Genomic DNA, 22779 nt, shown 5'->3' with positions numbered 1-22779 from the left:
GGGTGGGAAAGGATTGGAATGGGATGGGGATGGAAATGGGAAGGAATTAGAACAAGATGGGGATTGGGATTGGGATTGGGATGGAAAGGCATTGGAATGAAGTGGGGTTTGTGATGGGGATGGGAAAGGATTGGGATGCGGATTGGGTTTGGGTTTGGGATGTGGCCCGTCTGAGCTCTCCATCACCAGTGAGCTGAGCATGCTGGACCTCAGCCCAGCCCTGGCAGGAGCCAGCACCACCTCTGCCAGCTCCCAGCGCTCCCAGCGCTCCCAGTGCTCCGGGATAAGGAGCAGGGTGGGACCCACTTATGGGGCTGGGCGCACTGAAAGACCCCAAATCCTGCCTGTGCCGGAGCTGTAGGGGGTGAAGGTGGAGGGACAGGTGGCTCCTGGGAGAAAGGACCGGGATGGGGCTGGGCTGGGCACAGGGAGGGGACAGGGCCTGGCAGGGGCCCAGGGACAGAGGGATCCAGAGTGGGAACAGCTAATCTGGGATCCTGGCACCAGGTGGGCGATGCAGGGGGGAGTTATATAAGCACAAGGCCCTCCCCACCCAGACTCCCCCAGCCCCATGAGACACCGGGTCCCTCCAGCTGCTGTGCCTCAGTTTCCCCCTGTGCTTCTGTTCCCCCATCCCACAGAGTGGTCCCTCTCCCCCTAAATCTTGCCCCCTACCCTTGTACACCCCCTAAAAAGACGCTGCCGTGCCAAGGTAGGCGTTTTATTGCCGTACAAAGACCATGGTGTGTACAACCCCACTGCAGCCCCCCCACCCCCCTCCAGCCCCCCCAGGGCCCCCTTCGGCCCCGAGCGGGTTTCAGCGCTCCTCATCCTCGCCTTCCCTTCTTTTCGCCAGGGAAACTGAGTCACGCCGGAGCTGCCAGGAGCCCCCCGAAGGGCGGGAGCCCCCCGACCCGCGGGGTCCTCATCCCCACCGGCCTCCACGACGCCCGCAGCGGGGTGGGGTCCCAGGCGAACGGGAGCCCACCCCCACTTGCCCCCTCCTTCCTGCGCTGCCTCTTCAGGGCGGCTGAGCAGACCCAGGCATGCGGGTCCCCCCAGCCCCCCAACATCACCCTCCTGCCCTCCCCCGACCCCCCCCCCGGCCCCTCTGCCACACTCAGCCCCGCTGGGCCTCGTGGGAGAGGGAGCGGGAGAGGGTGCGGCGGATCCCCCCCTTGGCGCCGCGGAGGTCCGGGGGGGCGAAGAGGGGCACGGGGAGGGTGCGGGCGTAGGGCAGGAGGTGCTGGGCCAGGGGTTGCCCCAGGACCCCGAGCCGCAGCACCCCCCAGGGCGAGCGCTGCTCCAGCACCCGCACGGCCCCGCGCTGCTCCAGCGTCTCCCGGCGCTGCGTGTCCACCTCCCGCCGGCACCACCTGGGCACAGGGCGCTCGTGGGGGTGCGAGCGGGACCCCCGTGTCCTGTTCTCACCCTTTGGGGTCACCCCACCCCGCTGGAACCCCTGGAGAACCCCCTGTCCCACCCCATCCCACCAGCATCCTTGAAGACCCCCCATATTCCACCCCACCCCATGGGAGACCCCACCATGTCCCATGGACCTGCTCAGCCCCACCCCATGGGAAGCCCTGGAGACCCCCAGGCATTCTCCTGGCCCCATGGGGAATCCCAGCCTCCCCCAGCCCCATAAAGTCTCCCATTTCCTCACAGGAGCCCCTGAGACCATCCCAATCCCTCTTGGACACCCCTGCCCACCACCTCCCTGGAGCTTCCATGACTCCACGGGGACCCTCGGGGACCCTCAGAGACCCCCCAAAGCCCCAAGACCACCTGGAAACCCCATAATGTGGGACACATGGAGCCCCCTCACAACCCAAAGACCCCATGGAAACACCCAAGTTTGGGACCCTTGGAGTCTCCCACAGCCCCAAACCCGCATGGAAACCCCACATTTCAGAACCCTTGGAACCTCCCACAACCCCATGGAAACCCCACAATTTGAGACCCTTGAAGCCCCCCCACAACCCCATATTTCAGAACCCTTGGAGCCTTCCACAGCCCCAATCCCCCCCCCAAAGCCCCCCCACTCCTCCAGCACGCAGTGCCCCCCGTTCCCCCAGCACCCCTCGGACCCCTGGCACCGGTCCGGCCGTGCCCCTCACCCGTCCTCGGGCCGGGACCTGAGCTCCAGGTCCAGCCACTCGGCGCTGAAGGTCTCTTTCCGCCCCACGTCCTCCTCTTGGACACTGCAGCCCAGGCGGGCCGAGAGCAGCCCCTTGGAGCCCCCCATCACGCCAGGACCCACCATGGTGCCGCTTTCCACCCCCCCCTGGCGCCCGCCCCGCTTTTATGGCCCCGCTGGGGCTATTTTGGGACGCGCCGCTGGCACCGGGCTCTGCCAAGGGGGGCGAGCGGGGGGGTGGCACCTCGGACACGTGTGTGGCACCCACGGGTGTGCCCCCCCCCTTCCCGCCATGGGGATGCGGGGCAGACCCTGCCAGCAACGTGATGGCACCGGCAGGACCCCCCTGGACCCCGCACAGGGCACGTCTGGCCTTTCTCTGCCCCCCTTGCAGCACTGGGGGTGCCACGTGCCCCCTCTGTGCCACCCACAGCAGCCACACCGCTGACCTCAGAGGGACATTGGGGTCCCTCCCAGCGTGCCCCCCCAGGACAGGGAGTTTGGGGCTGTAGGGACCCCCACAATGAGCTGTTTGTATGGGGTGCCAGTGACCCCGGGCTCACGTGGATGTGGCTGGTGCCAGAGAGGATGTGGGGCTCCAGCCCCCCCAGACACCCTCCCAGGCGTGGAGGTCCCACCCCAGGGGATGAACCCAGGGTTGGGGGGCACTGGGGGCGGCCAGGGGAGACAGGAACGCTGCAGGTCGATGGAGCTGCCAGTGCCATCCCAGGGTGGGAGCCAGTGCCACCCACGGCCAGTGCCACCCATGGCCAGTGGCCCAAGGAGCCTGCAGACCCCACCCTTTGGCGCTGGGGGCGGTGGGGGGGGGGGCTCCAGGCTGACCCCAACCCCACCTGCACCCACACCCCTTCGATTCCCTGGGTGACAGAGGGCACGCGGGTGACATGGAGCTGCAAACAGTGCAAGGCTTTAATTCAGCCCCCACACATTGACCGGGGGTGGGGGCCGGACCCCCAGGCCCTGGAGGGGGTGCAGAGAGCCCGGGGGGGGGTCTGTGGGTGCCCCCCTCCCCTCCTGCAGCGCAGCCCCCACGTGCGGGCGGCCCCGCGCTGCCGCTGCTGCTGCTGTTTTTAGAGCAGCACACGGCGCTCACAGGTAGAGAAACTGCAGTCGCCCCCGCAGCCCCCACCCCCAACGCCCCCCCCCGCACCCCCAAAAGGGATCAAAGTCTCTGCTTAAGGCAAATCCCGCGCTGGCTCCACCGGGAGCTGCAGCTTTGGGAAGGGGGGGGGTCTCAGCCAACGGCAAGGGGAGGTTTGGGGGGTCCCCAGCGCTGTCCCCGGGGTGGGGGGCACAGCCCCAGGGGGCACGGTGGGTGTGGGGGGGCACGAATTGTGCCTTCACCTGCTGGTGGAGGGGCAGAGCCCGGCACGGGGCTCAGCTGAGTCCTCACCCCGACATGGCCACCACATCTGTCCCCGCTTCCTCACGGAATTGGGGCGCGGGGACAGGAATCTGGGGGTGCCAGCTGAGCCCCCAAGCCGTGTGTGGGGAGGGGGCATCAGCCCAGCCCCCGGGGAGGGCAGGGCAGGGGTTTGGCACAGAACAGTCGGGTCCAGGGCCCCAGTCGAGGGCAGCCGTGGTGGGAGGAGGGGCTGAGCTCCCCCTGGCCTCAGCCCAGGGCTGGCAGTGGGGGGACCCCTCCTTGGGGGGTGCAGGGTTCTGTCCCCATCCCCCGCCGAGCAGAGAGGGCAGCGGAGCGTCCTCAGGGCTTGGAGCAGAGCTCGGCCATGCGCTGGCGCAGGTGGAAGGCGAACTCGAACATGGTGGCAGCCAGGCTCTGGTGGATCAGGTACCGGGGCAGGCGACCCTGCGGACACAGGACAGGGACACGGGGCCATGAGGGACGATTTGGAGCTGGGAGTTGCCCCCATCCCACCCCAGAGGGTTCCAGAGACAGGGATACAGGGCCAGGAGCCAGGGCTGGGGGCTGCCCCCGTCTCACTCTAGAGGGTTCCAGGGACATCAGTGAGGTTTTGGGGCTGAGGCCTGCCCCCATCCCATTCTGGAGGGTTCCAGGGACACGGAGCCATGAATAAGGGCTGGGGGTTGGTCCCATCCCACTCCAGGGTGTTCCAGGGACATGAGGATTTGGGGCTGGGAGCTGCCCCCATCACACCCTGGGGGGATCCAGGGACAGGGACACGGGGCCGTATGCAAGGGCTGAGGCTGGGGGCTGTCCCCCATCCCATCCCATCCCATCCCATCCCATCCCATCCCATCCCATCCCATCCCATCCCATCCCACCCCACCCCACCCCAGAGGCATCCAGGGATGCAGGAGCACCGCTGCGCGGAGCTGCGGCTCTCAGGGAGCTTTGATCCGGGGGAGGAACTGCAACGTGGTTGGATTTCTCTAAAAAAGCCCTGCACGACTCACCCCCCACCGCCTCGGCCTCGGCTCCACGGTGGGAGATCCATGAAAAAATAATAATCCTTGTCTCTGGGGGCAGGGAGCTGCGGCAGGGCCGGGAGCCGCTCCAGGGGCACGGAGGGATGACTGGCCAACTATCCCGGGGGTCAGGCAGGCTCAGGACACTCCCCTCCCCTGGGATTGGGGTGGTGCAGCACAGATCTTTTCCTGGAGCAGGTTTTCCCTCGGACACAGGGGCAGGAAAAGCTCGAGGCCGCTGCTCCAGGGGCCATTTCGGCCGCTTCCCGACAGCAGCTCCAGACCCAAACACGACCACGTGCGGAATCCTCCCTCCCCCAAGGAGCAGGAAGGGATGAGCCACGGGCTATAAATACTCGTGCAGGGCCGAAGGGTAGAGCGAGGAGCTGCGGAGGGGTCTGGGCGCTGGCAGAGCCCCTCGGGAAGGCGCTGGGAGCATTTGGGGGTTATTAATAGCTCGGCATTCCTTCCACGGCGCAGGCGGCGCCGGGAGCGCTCGGCCCGGGAAGCACAAGGAACCTCTTTTCTTTCCGAGCCCCACCACGGGGGGTTTGGTATCCCCCCAAAACCTGCCCGTGATGGGCGCCAGATCCACGAAAGGAAAACACACCCCTGGCACAACGGGGCGGGAAGGGCACGCTCTGCTCTCGGCGCTTCCCAAACCTTTCCCGAAGCGTTTGGCAAGACAGGCAGGAGCCGCTGGGCTCTGGGGGAGGGGAGGGGGCCGTGGGAGGGGAGGGGAGGAGAGGGGAGGGGGCCGCAGCGCTGCAGCACAGCCAAGGGATGAATGGAGCCTTTGTGCTGCTGCGGCAGCGCCGTTACCACGTCAACCTTCCGCGGAGGAAGGAACGGGGCCAACTCCGCTCCTGCTCCCGCATCCGCCCCATCCCGGTCCCTCCGTGCGCTGCCTTTTGTCCGGGACACCGGCAAGGACACGAAGCTCTGCAAATAGCTCCAGACCCAGGGCAGCTCACTCCCCCGGGGGTGGGTATGGGGTGCTTGTGGTTGTGCCAGGGGGTTCGGGAGCAGGGAATTGCCCCTCTGGAGTGTTCCCGGGAGCGGTCAGGCACAGAACTTCCCGTGCCTCAAACTGGTTTTGGTGATCAAAGAGGATAAAAATGTCCTCTCTCCCAGTCCTGCGCTCAGAGGTGAAACCCCTAAGTGAGATCTTAAGTAAGGAAGAGCTTCCAGGTAAGGAAGAGCTTCCCAAACTCCCACCATGAAAGGAGGGGGATTTTTGGGTAGTTTAACTCCCACCTGCCAAACCTGAGTCCCTTCAGGGCAGTGCTCGCTAAGGGGCCACTCCTGGCTGCTGGGATCCCGGAGCAGGGCCTTGGGATGCTGGATCCCAGGGGAGAGGGGAGAGCTGTGCTGGGGACAGTAAAGGAACTGACTTTACCTTCAGATCCGTGTTGAGAATCCAGATGAAGGTGCAGACCTTGGCATTGCTGGGACATTTCAGGACGATGAATCCTCCAGGTCCGTTCTCACCCCTGTGGAGGAAAGCCAAGAGGGTCAGGCAGAACCAGGCTGGAATTCAGGCTGGGATTCTCTGGGGCTCTGGGATGCACCGCACGGAGCTGAGCCTGGCAGTGAAGGCCAGAGCCTGGTGGGGCAGGAGCAGATGCTGGGAGCCTGGGAAGGTATGTGCCTTGGCTCCAGGTACACGAGCCAGCACGGCAGGGCAGCTTTCCCACAGGTGCCTTGGCAGCAGCGGTGCCAGGGCCGCCGGTGGAGCAGCAGCTCTGCCTCTGGATCGTGCCAGCTGTTCCCCACGGGAAGCTCTCACCAGGCACAACCCCAGCTGCAAACAAGAGGTCCCAGGGAGCTCTGTGTGCTCAGGACAGGCTCGGCTCTTGTCACTGCAGCCCCCAGATCCTTCCTGGCACCATCTGATCCGTCTCCGAGACGGGAGCTGTGCACACACAGCCCAAATACAGATTTCCCTTTCCCTTCCCTCTTCAGAACATGCTATTTTTGCTGTGTGCGTTTGTTCAAGGATTTTTCCAGGCCCTGAAAGTCCCCGGTTCCTAAATAGACTGAGGCAGCTCCAACGGCTCTGAGATAAAGTGTCAATTACTTTAACCAGATTATTAGGAAAACCGAAGTCAGAGCACAGCAGCACAGCTGGGCCCTGGCAGGAACAAGGAGTCCTTGTCTGATGAGCCCGACCCCGCCGGGATCCATCACCAGCCTGTCCCTTCGGAATGGGAGAGGCCCAAGCCCTGCTGACATTTTGGGAGCTGCTCCATCCTCGTTTCACCCACGGGGCCATCCCTCAATGCCTCAAACTCAGTGAGCGAGCGGCTTACGAGGAGCAAAAGCATGTGAGAGGCTCAGAGCCACAGCCAGCTGTTTACTGCCCCTCAGAAATTCCTGTTTGGGAATTAACTGCTACATAAACAGGATGTGGGACTGGGATGGGGTTCGGGCTGTTACTGGTCAGCACCTCCACTCCCCCGAGCTGGGAAACGCCCCAGCACCGCTGACAGCACTGAGAGTTTCTTGAACAAAAGGAGACGAACAAGGGAAGCGAGGTTCAGCTCCACAAATAGCTCAGCTTCCTGCAAATCCTGCCAGGAAGGCAGCAGGGCTTGCAGTTAAGTGGCTCTTTGCCTCGAAGCTCTGGAGAAGTGCGTGATCCCAGCTAAAAAAACAGCACCTGCCTCTCACCTGACGTACTTGGAGAGCGGAGGCTTCAGGCTGTGCGTGGTCGACATCCCTGAGGAAACATACCTGTCTCTCCTCCTCTCGATCCGACGCACGTTCACGAAATCCCTGCGCAGAGAAAGGGCTTAAAAACACACCTGGGATGTGGAGGGGGCAGATCCTGCTCTCTGGACTGCTGGGAAAGGCTGTGGCAGGGCTGTGTCAACACAGGGACAAAGCACAGCCAAGCACTGTTATCTGGCAGCCCGACCGACCGGGGTTTGGAGCTCTGAGAATCCCGCCAGGAGTGTCTGGAGGAAATTTCAGGGGCTGCTCGACCTTGGGAGTGTTACCTGCAGAGCCAAGCAGCCCTGCCACGGTGACACTGGAGCTCCCAGCAGCCCAGAGCATTCCCAGTGCCTCCTCAGAGGGGTCTCCCTGTGGTTTGGGGGGTGTTTAGGGGTAGAGTGGGATGAACCGACCTTGGGGACACCACCCCGCCGGCAGCTCCGGCCGCCACATCGTATGAGACAATCGTGTTGTCCTCGACCCTCTGCAAGATCTGGGGAGGGGGGGAATAAACAAAAAGAAGAGAGATTTGCTCAGATTGTGCCTCCAAGCCTGCACCTGCCAAGAGGATGCAGCCCCTCCCCCAAATCAGCACCGGGATCAGACCAGAGGCTCTTTTGGGGCAGAGGGCGATGTGCACAGGTTCGTCTCCCGAGTTTTTGGGGGGCACAGGTGTCACCTCCAGCTCCCCGCCACGAGGCCCAGACCCTCCCACCAGGCAGAGGCAGGTTTGGCTCAGCCCTGGCCCCTGTCCCTGCCCTCCTCTCGGGCTCTTGGCCGGGCACAGGCGTGCAGCCGGCTGCTGCGGAGCGCGTGGAGCGCACGGATGAGCGGCGGAGATTTAACGCCTCGGTGACTGGGATCCAGCTCGGCTCCAGCACCGCCAGCAGCCTCTGTTGGATGGGGAAGCTCCAGCTCTCCGCTCCAAGGAGCTCCTGTGATTAAGCCATCTTTGTCCAGCACGCTCACCTGGCAAGCTGCCACTGTTCTGTTCCACAGGATCATCTTCTCGGGCTGCAGAATCACCTCCTGGTAAACCATTTCAGGAGAGCACTGCAGGAAAGCCTGAGGACAGAGCCAGAGCAGTCAGCCAGCCCCTCTGCTCCCTTTGGGGGAGATTATTTTTAAGGAAAACAGGGCAAAACACAAAGGACAAGTGGGATCACAGCGGAGGGGAGGGGTGAGGCCGGCCTGGCTCCCGTGCATGCAAAGCTACGGCTGTCACCCCTCTATCCCAGTGCTCCCACAGGCCTGGAGGGCACACGTGGGGTCAGGGAGGACACACAGACCTCAGGATCTGGGAGTTGCTTAGCTCAGCCTGCCTGTCTGCCTCTCTCCCACCCTCAGCAGTTCCCCGTGCACCATCGCTTCGGGAAGTTGCATTTTTGACTGGTTTTTTTTTTCTCCAAGCCATTCCAAGCTCCAGCACACACAACATCCATTCCCCCGCAATCCCCACGGGAGCGGGGATCTTCGGAGGCAAACGGTTAATGCAGGAAAGTGGGACCATCCAGCTTTTGCTGGTGAACACAGAGCTGCTCCACTGGCAGCTCCTGCCAGCGAGGCAACATATGCACTGGAACAAAGAAAAGCCACGGCAGCACTGACGCTTCATTAAAGCGTGGTTCCCAGCCAAGCCACTCCAGCTTGGGAGAGGGCACGGAGCAAGGCACTTCCGAGCGGCTCTTCCCGGTGCCAGGCAGCAGCAGACGCACGCTCAGCCCTGGCCTTGCTGGCAATTAGTTCCAATTAGCCTCCTTGGTCAGATTAGTCTGAGATGCTGGGGTTGGAAGCGAGTCTTGCAGTCACCTGCTCCCGACTCTACCAGCGGAGTCTGGGGCCCAGGATATTTACTGGGGACTTTGTCTGCCAGCCAAGGGGTTTTCCTGGAGAGATTCCCTAGTGCTGTTCATCTGTCTCAAGCACGGGGAGCGTGTTTTGCAGCCTGACCTGTCCTGAAAGCTGAGCCGTGGCTTTTCCCCCGTGCCAAAGAGACCAAGGAATCAGCCCAAGGATGTTCTTACCTTTAAAATAAAGGTCTTGCCGTGGAAAGGGATTTCAAAAGTGTAAACAACATCACCGAAGTCCTGTGCAAGAGATGAGAAAGTTGTATTTCTGTCAGTAAAAGGGAATGTTTCTATTTGGGGTGAAGTTTGCTAAAACTCTTGAGGCTCCTGTCACCCCCTCCAGCCCCCAATCACCCCCTGCCCCCCACACCAGGCAGCGACCCCAGTGCGGAAACCACCCCGAGCACAATTCCAGTTGGCCATGCCTAAATTTCCATCAACAAAACAATATCCAGAGAGGCAGCAGGGATGAGACAGAAAAAGAATCCGCCCCGTGCCAGGCTGCAAACCCCACGTCAAGGTCACATTCTCTTTGTAGCAGCACCGGGGTGCGAAGGGGGTTCGCTGCCAGCGCTGCTGGTGTTACCTACGGCTGAGAAGAGCCTCCCCAGAGGGGCCGGGGATGGGCAGATGAAAACCTTTCATCGTTAGCCCTGTGTTAAACTCTGATTAGTCTATTTAAATCCATCCCCCTTTGGAAAAAGAAAACAATCTGCCCAGCTAGTTTGGCATCAGACAAAGGATCACTTGACAGGGGAATTTGAAACACCAGATGAGACAGCAGTTTGCAGGATTCGCACCCCCCCAGCCATGTTTCAACCTCGTGAAACAAGGTTGGGTTTGGGGGGCGAACCCCTCCTCTTTTTCTGTGCTCTTCAGAGAGAGAAAGAGATCTGGGCACCCCCGAAAAGTTTGGAGTGGGCAGAGCCACATCCAAAATTTACACCCCAGCACCCAGCAGGTTCCAGGTGCTGGGGAAGGGGGACACCAGTGGCTTTTGGGGGTGGGAAGAGCAGTTTGTGCCCCACACTCTCCTGTGGCCAGTCTGGGCCCCCAGCAGGCTCAAAGGCACTGGGCCATGGAGCAAGGGCACAGCTGCAGCTGTGGGATCAGCATTCCCCTGCTCCCTCCCATGGCTCTGCATCCCAAAGGTGAGCCGGCCACACCCTCTGGACAGAGGGAGGAGGGAAGGGCCCTTTCCTGTCAAACTGCAAGGCAATTAAACGTCTAATTAAATAAGAGGGGATTTTACATTTAACTGAACTGGAATAGATTCCTAATTCAATCAGGTAATTGTAACGCTTGTTAATTTTTCATGGTGCAAGGAGGTTTCCAAAGCCTCGTTTGTCCCGATTTTTGCTAAGCCATCCATGCCCTCTGCCAGCTGGGGAGGAAAAACCACACTTGCATTGTTTTTCTCGAACTTCCAGTTCTCCTCCTGGGCGAGGATTTGGTCCACAACCTCCATGGCCTCTTTGCCTTGTTGGACATACTCCTTTTCCTGGGAAAGAAGTGAGGATTTCATTAGCCGGGCGTGCAGGAAGCCCGAGGAGTGTGTGTGTGCTGCTCCCCCCTCCCCAGGCTGGCAGAGAGAAAGGGGATCAGAAATCTCTTAATTTGGGTCACAGAGGCCTCATTTTGGAGCTCCAAGTCACACTCCCCGCCCTGGCTGGGATCCACACACCAGCTGCTCCCGGCGGTTCCCGCCTTAGCAGGAGGGTTTCCAGCAGGCAAAGGGCTCTGGGATGTGCAGCTTCCTTCCTGGAGGAGCCAGAACTGGAGCTGAACAGCAGCAGGATCACTTGGAAAAGGGCACAAAGCCTGTGCCCAGCCAGGTTTTGGGGAGGTCAAGGGCTACCTCTCAAGCCGTGGGGACAGGTGAGGTGATGGCCATCCCAGAATGTGACCAAAGGACCAGGGATGGAAGGGGGAAGGGAGAGGGACAGGCAGCAGCACAGCCAGAACACCTCCCCGTGGGATGCTGCAGGGAAGAGCACACAGCCATGGGGAAGTGGGATAAAGCTGGGGGGGCTCAGATGACCCCCTCCTGCAGTGGCCACGATGCCACCAGTCCTGTGGCACAGAGGGGACTCAGCCACACGATCCCAGAACTGAGGGGTCTGGAATGAGGGGCAGCAGAACCTGCTGGGACCACAGGACTGGGGAGACTCCCACAGCCCCAGATCAGCCTGGAGCTGAGGGCAGGGCCAGCCCCTGTTTTTACCTGAGTTGTCAAGGCCTTCCTCCCCACACCTTCCTCATCTGACTCGTTGTCCGACCCTACAGGGAAGCACCAATTAACTCACAGTTAATCAACACCCCACTGGTACCACCTCCCTCCCTTCTCGTGGGGGACAGTGCCCGATTCCTGTTCCTTATCCAACGGGGAGGGCTGTCACTAAGGATGACTCCAGCCCTTGTCTCCCTGAACACCTGCTCAGCTCTCTGGAGGGCTGAGCTCATCCCGGGTGTCAGCTATACCAGGAACAGTGTTCCAGAGGGCTGAGCTCATCCCGGGTGTCAGCTACACTGGGACAACTATTCCAGAGAACTGGGCTCATCCTGGGTGTCAGCTACACCAGGGCAAGTGTTCCAGAGGGCTGGGCCTGTCCTGGCTATCAGCTACACCAGGACAACTGCTCAGGAAAACCGGGCTAATCCCGGGTGTCAGCTACACTGGGACAACTATTCCAGAGGGCTGAGCTCATCCCTGTCTCAGCTACACTGGGACAACTGCTCTGGAGAGCTGAGCTCATCCCGGGTCTCAGCTACACCAGGACAATCCAGCTGAGATGTCCCCACTCCCACGCCAGGAGCTCTCTGGTGCTGGCACAGGGCAGTGATGTCCCACCCTCATCCTCACCCGCCTGTGACCACCCATCCCCGTGCGCTCAGCCCCCCAGGGCAGCATTTTCCAAGCACACAGCTCAGAGCATTTAATCCCAAGCCCACACAAGGCTCCAGTTCCCCACAGAGCTGCTGCTGGGACCGCAGGGCCGAGGGCGGCTCCGACAAAAAGGTGTCATGGGGAGAGCGTGGCAGTGCCACCCCTGCCCGGGTGCAGGCACAGAGAGGGGAGAGGGGACCCTGTTTAGCAGTGTCAGTTCTTGGAGGCTGTGCCAAGGGCTGGGGTAACAAGGCAGAGCTCATGGAAGACATGATGGAGGTGAGGAATTCCACGGTGGGACGAGCATGGGAAGCGAGGTGATGGCACAGGTGATCTTACCTGCGAAGGACTCGGGTGGGGAGTAGAACTGTCCCTCGGAGAGGGCTCGGGGGTACAGCAGTGGTCTCGAGGCTGCAGCCTGGGCTGCCAGGAACCCTGGGAATGGGAGCACGAGGATTTAACACCTGGCAGGTTCTGGGACCCCAGCCTTGCCCGAACACCCTGTTGTTTCCCACGTTTTCCCCTGTCTTTTCCCACTGACACCAGTCAGCCTCAGCTCCTATTGCCTCATCTTTTGTCTGAGACGTTTTATCTGCCCCGGAGATCAATGGGCTCTTCTGCCTGTCAAATAATCCAAAGGCGATTAAGCATCTAATTAAATAAGAGCTTCCCCTGGAAGCAATTTGGAACCTGAGCCTAATCCAATAGAGGCATTAAACACTTGATCATTTTTCATCTTAAAGCCTCCTTGCAAGACCCAAACATCCTCTGGTGCTTTCCAGTCACAGCATTTCTGACTGAGACCCGCCTGACAAATGCCTCTTTTAGTTTAGTGCCACTTCCCAGCCAGTGACTCCTGGGAGAGGGACAAACTCCTTGTGCTGCCACAGGAATGGACAGCTATTCCAGGCCAGGCCTAGAAGGACCCTGGGAGTTACAGGGTGATGTGTGAAGCCTTAGGTCAGCCTCAATCCCTGCTCAGTGTGACCTCAGAGACCACAGGCTGCAGAATTTCACACCCCATAACTCACCCCGTGCCACATAATGTGTCTGTGACTCCAGCAGCCCTCCTGGAAAGGGCTCCAGCCAGATCCAAACACAGATATCAGGGACAGGGAGTCCAACACTCCACCTGGCATTTGCCTCACTGTTTCCAAACACTTTCCCCCATGCAGAGGTGAGCTCTGTCTCCAGCACGTCTGGCTGCAGGATCCAGTCATTGGGAAATCTGGCACATTTTTCTCCACTCAATTAAAAGATGCTTTTTATAATCTGGTATTTTCTTCCCCTGAAGGGACTTGTTGACCATAACAGAACTGAGTCAGGCACTTCCCATCCCAGCCAGCCTGGAGATGCCTTTTCCAGAAATGCCAGAGCAGCAGCAAACCCAGGCCTGGTTGGTTTTGTCCAACTCATACCAGAGAGGAGCACAAATACTCACATCGTTCCTCTTCTGCTTCCTGAGTTAGGACTTTAAAATCCAGGAACCAGGTCTCTAGCCAAGCAATGACAAAGGAGACGATGGGAAGTAAATACCCAAAAGCCCCTTTGGTCAGAAGCTGTGTGGAAAGAAGCAGAATGGAAGCACAGGGAATGATCCAAACAGGGAATAAAACAGCCCTGAGAAATCACAAAGCAGCTCCCCATGAGCCCAGGGAAACCAACCTCGGAGAGGATGACCTTCACAATCAGGAAGGCACTGGATACCAGTGTAGTGACCTGAAAAATAAATGGATGGAGCTCAGATCCCTGAGAAATCCAGGAGGAGAGGGAAAACTCCCCACGGGAAAGCCCCCAGTGCCTCCTTACCGCGATGACCCACCAGTGGCGCAGGCGGACGACGGCGTAGCCCAAGAGCAGCACAACAAAGCGAAACAGAGCCAAGAGCTGCAAAAACAAACACCCAGCGACACCAGTCACTGCCCTTGTCCCTCTGCCAGGTGCTGGGAGGGCAGGGACAGGCGCCAGCTTCCGGGGAACTGAGGGGTCAAGGCTGCACCAGGAGGGATTCACTGAGGTGGGCAAGGGAAGACCCCAGACCCTCCTGGCCCTGCCAAGCTCCAGAGCCCTGCAGGAGGCTGAAATACTCACAAAGATATCAAAGAACGAGGTGTTGAATTTGTAGTTGATGATTTCACCCTTCAGGTTCTCCTTGATGCCCTCCTTGGTCTGAGGGAGACAGGGAAGCAGGAAGCTGTTGAGTGCACTGATAAGAAACTAATGGGAGAAGGAGCCAAGCAGTGCCCGGGGTTATGGCCAGGTCAGGGAATGCACCTGGAATACAAATGATCCCACGGGCCTGGCGTGGGCTCCTCTGCCAGCACAGGACCAGGGAGGATCCCATGGCACATTTCCTGCCTGGATTCACACCATGTTTCCCCCTGGGGTTCACACCGAGGAGCGTGGGTGGGGCAGGAGGGACATTAAACACCTCGAGGTGGTGATTTCCAACACCCAAATCCTTGGTGACCAGTTCCTCACAGCCTGGAGCCCCTGGATGGTCACCTCCCACTGCTGCCCACCTCGTCCAGGTCCCAGATTTCAGAGGAATGGGAGGAGACATGGGGAAAAATGGAAAACCACAGGAAAAATGTTTCTCGGGAGCCTTCACTAACGCACTGAACATCTTCCTGCAGGGGTTCTCGGGGTCACTGAGCACCTGGGGGGATTTAAGGATCCTCCTCATGCAAAGCACTGAGGGGTCCCTTCTCCCTCCAGCTGGCTTCCCACGGCTCACAGCAGTGCTCCAGGAAATCTGATGGAAGAAGGGAACCAGCAGGTTCAAACGGGCTGGCAAAGGGGAAGAGGGAGGAGAGGAGGATGCACAGCCATGGGAATCTGAGAGAGGCAAAAACACCCTCTGGGATTTACTGGAGTGTGGAAAAAGCTCATTCCGAGATAATCCAGGGTCTGACAGCCCCAGTCCTTTGGACACCATAAATCCTGGGAGCCTGGAATGGCTGTCTGTGAGGAAGTGGAGGGCTCAGGTAACTGGAACAAATGCTTCACCTTTAGGCTATGGGTTTGGATGGGGCCCAGCTGGCCGGGAGCTGGAGGAGCCGGCAGCTGTTGGATGGGCTGTGAGGAACAAGCTGGTGGATCTCGGGCCAGTCCTTGGCAGCCGAGGTGTCCTGGCACTCCAAGGGCAGCCACTGGGAAAGGATCCCTCTGGGTCAAAGCTGTGGCTTAAAATCCAGGGAGAGGGAGGCAAAAAGAGGGGGGCAAAGCTGGGCTGTGCCTCCAGCTGACCTGTGGCCATAGGACTCGAGCCAGCTTTGCTGAGTGGCCACTGAGAGCCTCTTCCCCCATCCCTGGCTCCATGGGATGCTGCAGGAAGGAGGAGACACAGGGAAAGCTTTGGGTGATGGATTTTGGGGGTGTTTTCTGTTGGATGAGCTGTGAGGAACAAGTTGGTGGATGTCAGTCCCCGGCAGCCAGGGGTGTCCTGGCACTCCAAGGGCAGCACAGGCAGCCACTGGGATTGGGAAGGGATCCCTCCAGGTCTGGGATTGGGGCTTAATATAAAACAAAGGGGCAAAAAGAGGGGGGCAGAGCTGGGCTGTGCCTCCAGCTGGCCTCTGGCCATGGGACTTGAGCCAGCTTTGCTGAGTGGCCACTGAGAGCCTCATCCCCACAGCCCAACTCCATGGGATGATGCAGGAAGGACGAGACACAGGGAAAGCTTTGGGTCATGATTTGGGGGCTGTTTTCAGCTTAAACACAGGCTGTGCACCAGGCAGCTGAACCACCTGAGGCATCTCCCTGGCTCTGAGAGCACCCAGCCTGCACAATTACAGTTTGCTTTTAACGAGGGGCAATTTGCTCGGCTTATCTTGCAGCGAAGGAAAGCGGTTGGATAAAAAAAAAAGAAAAAAAAAAAAAGGCATTAGTCATGATCTCAAACCGTTGCTCTTCATAACCAGGCAAATAAGCTGCTCTAATGGCTTTAAATATGCAGCATCTCGGCTCGGGGCCCAAATATCAGCACTTAGTCACTCATTAATGGCTACCTGCACGACCCACGCTCAGCATCGCCCTGGTGACCGCACCAGGATTATCTCCTGGGGGCTGGAATTCTGCATTTTGTGGGCAGCACCTCTCTGTGAGAGAGGACTGGGACAAGGGCAGGGGGCCGGGGTCCAAGCTGGGCGGGCAGGACATCATCGGCATGGCTGGAATGCTGGCTGGGAGATGGTTTTTCCTAAGGGGGGTGGGGGGCAGGGGGCTCAGGCAGGGCTCGGAGCTGCTGGCCCGGACAGTCTGTTAAGTGCAGACACCCAGAGATAAGAAGGGCAGAGATAAGAGCTGCTAAGGGAGCAACAGGATCCAGTGCTGATAAATCCAGGCCAGAGCCCAGGGTCTATCTGTTCATCTCTGCTCCGGGTGTTCCAGGGGAGGACACGGAGTACCTGAAACCGGCCAGGGCCAGTTCAGGGAAAATAAAAACAAAATATAGCCCAGGGAGGGATTTGGACTTGGTGGGACTGAGGTAAATAAACTGAATTTTCCCTGTTATTGCAACACAGAGCAAACGCAGCAGCTTGTGAGTCGCTTTGGAGAGAACCAAACCACTCACATCCCCCTCAACAATCCCTTGGGAGGTGAAGCAGCACCTCCAGCTTCCCAAAGCTGAGATTAGCAGCAGAATTTTGGGATCAAAGCCCCTGGAGGATCCTCCCCTGCTCCTCTGATGCTCTGAGAACATGACAGCAGCAAACCCAGGGAGCAGCTTTTCGTCAGGCCAGGGGAACAGGAGGGAAATTTGGCTCAGGTTGGTGATTCCAGAGGCCCTGGATCTTGTTACAGCACAACAAAGGGACGGTGTTAACAGCCCTGGACAGCCCCGACAAAGCCCCGGGGCAGGAAACGAGCTGGACTTTAGTTTACACTAAAGAACAGCGGCTCCTTGGCCAGCGCTGGGAACAGCAAACAAAGATCTGTCCCAGGAGTGCTGGAAGAGAGCAATTAACGGAGGGAACCGAGCTTAAAAAGGGCAAAGATTCCCCGGTCTGCTTCCTCCAACTCACATTCAGCTCGATGATCCACAACAGGGAGATGAAGAGCAGGTCGAAGGTGACGAAGAGGCAGAAGGTTCTCCTCACATCCGAGATGGCTTTTCTCTTCTCCGGGGAGAAGAAGTACGGGGAGAAGCCCTGGCTCTGGGAGAAGGAGGAGCTGATGGAGGCGATGGCCGGGAGGCTGCGTTCCAGGTCGTGCTGCAGGTCCGTGGGCTTGCTCATCCTCCGGGATCGGCTCCGGGGACATCGGCCACGGCAGCGTCACCTGCGGGGACACACGAGGGGACCCTCAGGCCTCGCCACACCCCTGCTCCTGTCCCCCTCCGATGGCAAATAATCCCAGGAGCAAAGCAGATCCCAGGGAGAAATTCTTCCCTGTGAAGATGGGGAGGCCCTGGCACTGAGGGTACCCAGAGAAGCTGTGGCTGCTCCATCCCTGGGAGTGTCCAAGGCCGGGCTGGACGGGGCTTGGAGCAACCTGGGACAGTGGAAGGTGCCTATGGCAGGGGGTTGGAACAAGATGAGCTTTAACACCAGTAGGAAAAGGGGCTCCAAACCCCATGGAGATGCTGTGGGAGCAGGAAAAAGGGCCCCAAACTCCACAGAGATGCCATGGCAGCAGGAAAAGGAGCTGCAAAGCCCATGGAGATGCTGTGGAAGCAGGAAAAGGGCCCCAAAGCCCATGGAGATGCTGTGGAAGCAGGAAAAGGGCCCCAAAGCCCATGGAGATGCTGTGGAAGCAGGAAAAGGGGTCTGAGGATGTTTTGGGAGCACTCCCTGGAATCACAGAGCCACCCCACCCTCACCTCTGCAGGGAAGGCAAAGCCTCGGGAGCCGATCATCCCACTGGGCACAGACCCCAACCTGTACAGCCAGGACAGGGTCTGATGCCCAACTGGGCCAGGCAGAGCAACAGGGCGGCTGCAGGGAAGGAGCTGCTCCATGTCCCAGTGTCCCAAAGGCTGCAGGGAAGGAGCTGCTCCGTGTCCCAGTGTGAGAGAGGGAGCAGGGAAGGAGCTGCTCCGTGTCCCAGTGTGAGGGAGGGAGCAGGGAAGGAGCTGCTCCGTGTCTCAAAGGCAGCAGGGAAGGAGCTGCTCCGTGTCTCAAAGGCTGCAAGGAAGGAGCTGCTCCGTGTCCCAAAGGCAGCAGGGAAGGAGCTGCTCCGTGTCCCAGTGTGAGGGAGGGAGCAGGGAAGGAGCTGCTCCGTGTCCCAAAGGCAGCAGGGAAGGAGCTGCTCCGTGTCCCAAAGGCAGCAGGGAAGGAGCTGCTCCGTGTCCCGGCCCCGCCTGGCAGTGCCGGGCACACGATCCCGGCACGAGTGAGGCGCTGGAAGGCCGGGGCTGTTTTCCTGCAGCTGTGCCAACCATTGTATGGAGATTTTTCCTCTCCGTCAGCGCAGCACAAGGAGGCCCCTGTGGGAAGGGAGCGTGACGGGAGCACACGTGGGAGACAAACACGGAACGAGGATCCCAAAACAGGTCGGGCCAGGGATCTGTCAGCGCCGGCCCCGCCACCTCCGAGTCACCCACGGCAACGGCATGGCCACCAACTCCTTCCCTGCTAAATCCTCCTGCTCAAGGATGTTTTGCCTCCAAAAAAATCCCCCCTGGACTGTTTCGGGCGTGAGCTCCTGCCCCGGCAGTTCTGTGCCCGCCAGGATCCCAGTGGGGTTTGCCCACCACAGATCCCACTCGTGACACCCAGGAGGCTGCAGAGTCCAGGGAAAAAGGTCACGAGGTTGCGCCCAGATCTGCGGGAAGTGGAAATCCCCAAGGAATGTGAAGCCAGGCATGCTCCAGGAGCACCTGCAGGAGCCGAGCACAGCCCGATTTGGGGCGATTTGGGGCACTCTGGATCCCTGAGCCAGCGGTTTTTGCATCCCACCCCCGGGAGTGCTGGGGCTGGAAAGGGAACAAAGCTGGACTCCTGTCAAGTCCCTGTTAGTCCCTCTTGGAGGCGCTTGGGAAGGAGCTGGAATCCTTGTCACTTCGGATCAGCTGCTCCGCGCGCCGGGCCTGGCTCGAAGTGACAAAAGTTAAGGACATCTGTGAGGGATAAATAATAAATCCCCCCACGCCGGGGCTGCTGCCGCCTCCTCCTCCCCTCCAACAGCACTTTGCACTTAGGCAGCCCCTCCCCAACTTTCACAGTGCTTTAAAATCACCCGGAGATGCTCCAGGGACCTGATCCTGGGATGCCGAGCGGGGTCAACAACGGGGTGTTGGGACGTGGCAGGACACGGGGACGCGGCAGGACACGGCACCAGAGCACCCTGGTGCAGCTCATCCATCACTAATCCCAGCCTTCCCAAGGAGGTTTAGGCTGTCTTGGACACACGGCCCTCCCAAACCATCCAATTCCCGAGGGAGAACCTGCACTGTGGGGCAGAGCAGGAATGTTTGAATCCCAGACAAACCACCACCATCCCCCCTCCACTGGAGCTGCTCCCTCCAGCAGCTGAGAGCTCGGAGCAGGGGCTGAACGTGGAGAAACGTGGCTGTTCCTGGGTGACAGATGAATTATTGAGCGCCCCGGTGCTCCATTATGCATTCCAGCATCCTCCGCATCCCGCTCTGGCAGCCCAGGGGCCGGGAAGGAGGGGGTCGGTGGTGGGGGGGGGGGGGTGTTGGGCTCTGCTCCCAGGGAATGAGGGATGGGGTGAGAGGGAACAGCCTCAAGCTGTGCCCAGGGAGGGTCAGGGTGGACATCAGGGGGGATTTATTCACTGGAAGGACAGTCAGGCAGGGAATGGTGGAGTTGCCATCCCTGGAATGGTTAAAAAAACGTGTGGATGTGGCACTTGGGGACACGGGTTAGGGGTGACTCGGCCGTGCTGGGTTAAGGGTTGGGCTTGATGATCTTGAAGGGCTTTTCCAGCCTAAATTATTCCAGGATTCCATTCCAGAGAGGGACAAATGCTGCTGGGGGGCCACCCCGGGTGACAAATCACAGCCCAGGGGACATTCTGGATGACAGATCACGGCCTGGGGGTCACCCCAAGAGACAGATCACAGCCCATGGGACATCCTGGATGACAGATCACAGCCTGGGGGATGCCCTGAGTGACAAATCACAGCCCAGGGGACACCTTGGGTGACAAATCACAGCCCGGAGGGACATCCTGGGTGACAGATCACAGCCCAAGGGACGCTCCAGGGACCTTTCTGGGCTTCTCTGCCTTGAAAGAAGGGGATTTTGGGACTGTGGGGAAGGATTTTTGCTGGGAAAACCTCCTGGTTTGGGGATTAGGAGGTGATGGGGGCTGCAGGGACAAGGGTGACGCCACATCCCGCAGATCCCAGCAGGAAGCAAACACGGAGGAGAGGCGGGTGGTGAAATCCTGCTCCAGTATCCAGCACCAACACCCAGCAAAACCCCATCAGCCCAGTGCCACCACAGCCCAGTGCCATCATCAGCCCAGTGACGTCCAGTGCCACCACCCCAAAACATTGCCAGCCCAGTGCCACCAGCAGCCCTGAGCCATCATCCTCCCAGTGCCACCACAACTCAGTGCCACCATGGCCCAGCGCCACCGCCCTAAAAGATCATCAGCCCAGCACCACCAGAGCCCAGTGCCACCACCCCAAAACCCCGTCAGCCCATTCCAGTAGGACACTGGCCACCAAAACATTCCCAGAGGCTGTGCCAAGGCACATCCCAACCCCACCACAGCCCCTCGAAGCCCCGTGTCACCCCCTCCCTGTGTCACCTTCCCATGCCAGCCCCTCATTAGCACCGTTTGCTCATTAATGACCCACCTCCCAGTCAGGAGCTTTTCCCACCCCATGACACCACTTCTCCTTCCTCCCACGCTTCCCCAGGGCTCATGTGACAATCCCTCCTGTCCCCTCTTCTGTCCCCTCTCTCGGGACGTGCAGCCCAGGGTGGGGAACACCCACAGTGGGACCCCCCGAACCCCTGCAGCCCCCTGAGCCATCCCAGGGGTGACGGACATGGGATCACTGTGGGATATTCCAGAGGGTGGAGTTTGCCAGGCAAGAGAGCACCTGGAGAAGCAGAGGGATGGAGACCCCGACTGCTCCGCTGGGCACTGAGAGGTGTCTGAGCTTCCCTTTGAAACAACAAAAAAAGGTCACTATTAACCCAGACACCGAACTGCTGTCCCAAAAAAGCCAGGAAGGATCCAACAGCTTCGGCAAAGCACTGGAAAGGCCTCGGTTCAGTGCAAAGTGAACCCCCGGGAGCCTGTTCCCCCCGGGCACTGCAGGGAGAGATGGGGAAACTCAGAGAGCCTCAGGAAAAGCGGCTTTGTCCCAGAGCCAGCCGCGGAACCCTGCAGCGGCCCAAATTTCCGCTCATTTCCAGAAGGTCTGGGCTGAGATTTCCGGGCTTTCCTTCCTACGTCCCAAAGGCAGCGGGAGGCACAGCCCAGCCCAGCATTTGGGGGTTTTGGCACTCGGAGCCCCCGCGGGACCCCCGTGCTGCGACCCCCCGGTCCCGCGGGGCCGCTCCGGGGGTCGGGATGTGGAACCCTCGGGCACAGCCACGGAGGGGCTTCACGCCGCCCCCTCCCCCCAGCAAAAGGGTCCCCGGGGTGGTCCCGGCGTTGCCCTTCCTCGATGAAGCCCAAGGGCTTTTCCAGGGCCCCGGAGCAGCGGGAAGAGCCCGGGAGCCCAGCACAGACCCACCCCTCGCTCGGAGCCCCCACCCTGCAGCCCCCGGCCCCGAGGGACCCCCGCGGGTATCCCAGAGCTCAGAGTTTGCCACGGGATGGATGGCAGGGCAGTGCCGGGACCCCCGAGCCCCTCTGCCCTCCAAGGAGCCTCCCCAACACCCGCCCGGTCCCAGACTCCCGTTCCCCGCAGGTTCCCGGAGGTGACACCGGTGAAAGCCGCTCGGACCCGGGCGATTCTCGCCCCTCGGCCGCTCTCGGGGCTCCCCGCGCCGCGGTCCCGCTGCCGGGAAACCCGAGATCCGCCCGAAGGGCTCCGGGAGCACCGGTGAAGCGCGGCCAGAGCGTATAACGGGACCGCCCGTGCCCCGGGCCCGCCGGGGCTGCCCTGGGGACGGGGCCCGAACGGGAGCCCCGGGGCTGCCGGAGGCCTCCCGGCGTTGGGAACTAGGCTCCGTAGGGCCGAGTCCCGATAACCGGGTCCTGAGCCGGCACTGAGCGCAGAACCCGCAGTGACAGACCCGTCCCGTCCCGCTCTCACCGGCGGCTGCGCTCCCGGGCGCGGGAGCGGCACCGAGGCCCCACCGAGGCTGAGCCACCGGGGCCCGCGCACAGCCCGGCACCACCCGCCCCAGAGCCGGGCCCGGGGATGCTCGTGAGCCCCCGGGGTGCCCCGGAGCCCGCGTGTCCCCGCCGGTACCTCCCGGTGCCGGTGCCGGGTCCGGGTCCCGCCGGGCGCCGCTTCCGGCTCCGCCGCCACCTCTGACCCCGGAAGGGAAACTCCAGAGCGAGGCTGCGCCGGCACCGACCATCGCCGGCTGCGGGGGGAGCGGGGGACAGACCATTCACCGCGGGAGGGGGAAGCAGGGCTGGGAGAGACCATTCACCGCGGGAGGGGGGGGTCGGTGGGGCTGGGAACGGCCGTTGCGCGTGGAAGGGAGAATCACTATGACTGGGAGAGACCATTTCTCATGCGGGGGATCAATAGAGATCAATAACCATTCCTCTTGGGGGGTGGAATCAGTAGGGCTGGGAGGGACCATTCCAAAGGGGGAAATCAGTGGGGTGAGGGCAAGACCATTCCCCGTGTGGAGAGGGGGTGTCTGTGGGGTGAGCAAGGGAGA

General features: G+C 60.6%; 2 protein-coding genes across 5 annotated transcripts; both read right to left on the bottom strand.

Annotated features, from left to right (window-relative positions):
• Positions 1–775: 775 nt before the first annotated feature.
• On the bottom strand, positions 776–2286 carry TCAP (titin-cap). Its single transcript, XM_032134283.1, has 2 exons — positions 2121–2286; positions 776–1376 (listed from the first exon to the last, which is right to left on the bottom strand). Exons 1-2 carry the CDS (start codon positions 2264–2266, stop codon positions 1121–1123), a joined length of 402 nt encoding a protein of 133 aa, XP_031990174.1. The 5' UTR covers positions 2267–2286; the 3' UTR covers positions 776–1120.
• Positions 2287–3291: 1005 nt separating this feature from the next.
• STARD3 (StAR related lipid transfer domain containing 3) lies at positions 3292–22457 on the bottom strand. Of its 4 annotated transcripts, none has more exons than XM_032134237.1 (15): positions 22356–22457; positions 17032–17287; positions 14096–14221; positions 13814–13891; positions 13670–13723; positions 13446–13563; positions 12344–12439; positions 11342–11397; positions 10526–10618; positions 9295–9357; positions 8240–8335; positions 7684–7763; positions 7226–7330; positions 5952–6045; positions 3292–3971 (listed from the first exon to the last, which is right to left on the bottom strand). In XM_032134237.1, exons 2-15 carry the CDS (start codon positions 17242–17244, stop codon positions 3867–3869), a joined length of 1377 nt encoding a protein of 458 aa, XP_031990128.1. In that variant the 5' UTR covers positions 17245–17287; positions 22356–22457; the 3' UTR covers positions 3292–3866. The 4 variants fall into 4 exon arrangements, with proteins under 4 accessions (XP_031990128.1, XP_031990131.1, XP_031990130.1 ...); XM_032134240.1 differs by having other exon boundaries at positions 14096–14173; XM_032134239.1 differs by having other exon boundaries at positions 22360–22426.
• Positions 22458–22779: the final 322 nt, after the last annotated feature.

This window comes from Corvus moneduloides, chromosome 26, assembly GCF_009650955.1.
Source record: "Corvus moneduloides isolate bCorMon1 chromosome 26, bCorMon1.pri, whole genome shotgun sequence".
NCBI lineage: Eukaryota > Metazoa > Chordata > Aves > Passeriformes > Corvidae > Corvus > Corvus moneduloides.
This window is presented reverse-complemented; position numbering and strand designations above follow the sequence as displayed.

Bases quoted from the DNA above. Each gene is read 5' to 3' on its own strand.
- TCAP (XM_032134283.1), bottom strand. From the start codon at position 2,266: ATGGTGGGTCCTGGCGTGATGGGGGGCTCCAAGGGGCTGCTCTCGGCC. The intron at 1,377-2,120 runs GTGAGGGGCACG...CCCTGTGCCCAG, and splicing joins AGGTCCCGGCCCGAGGACGG to GTGGTGCCGGCGGGAGGTGG.
- STARD3 (XM_032134237.1), bottom strand. From the start codon at position 17,244: ATGAGCAAGCCCACGGACCTGCAGCACGACCTGGAACGCAGCCTCCCG. The intron at 13,892-14,095 runs GTGAGTATTTCA...TTGTTTTTGCAG, and splicing joins CCTCGTTCTTTGATATCTTT to CTCTTGGCTCTGTTTCGCTT. The intron at 11,398-12,343 runs GTAAGATCACCT...GCTTCCCTGTAG, and splicing joins CCCACCCGAGTCCTTCGCAG to GGTCGGACAACGAGTCAGAT.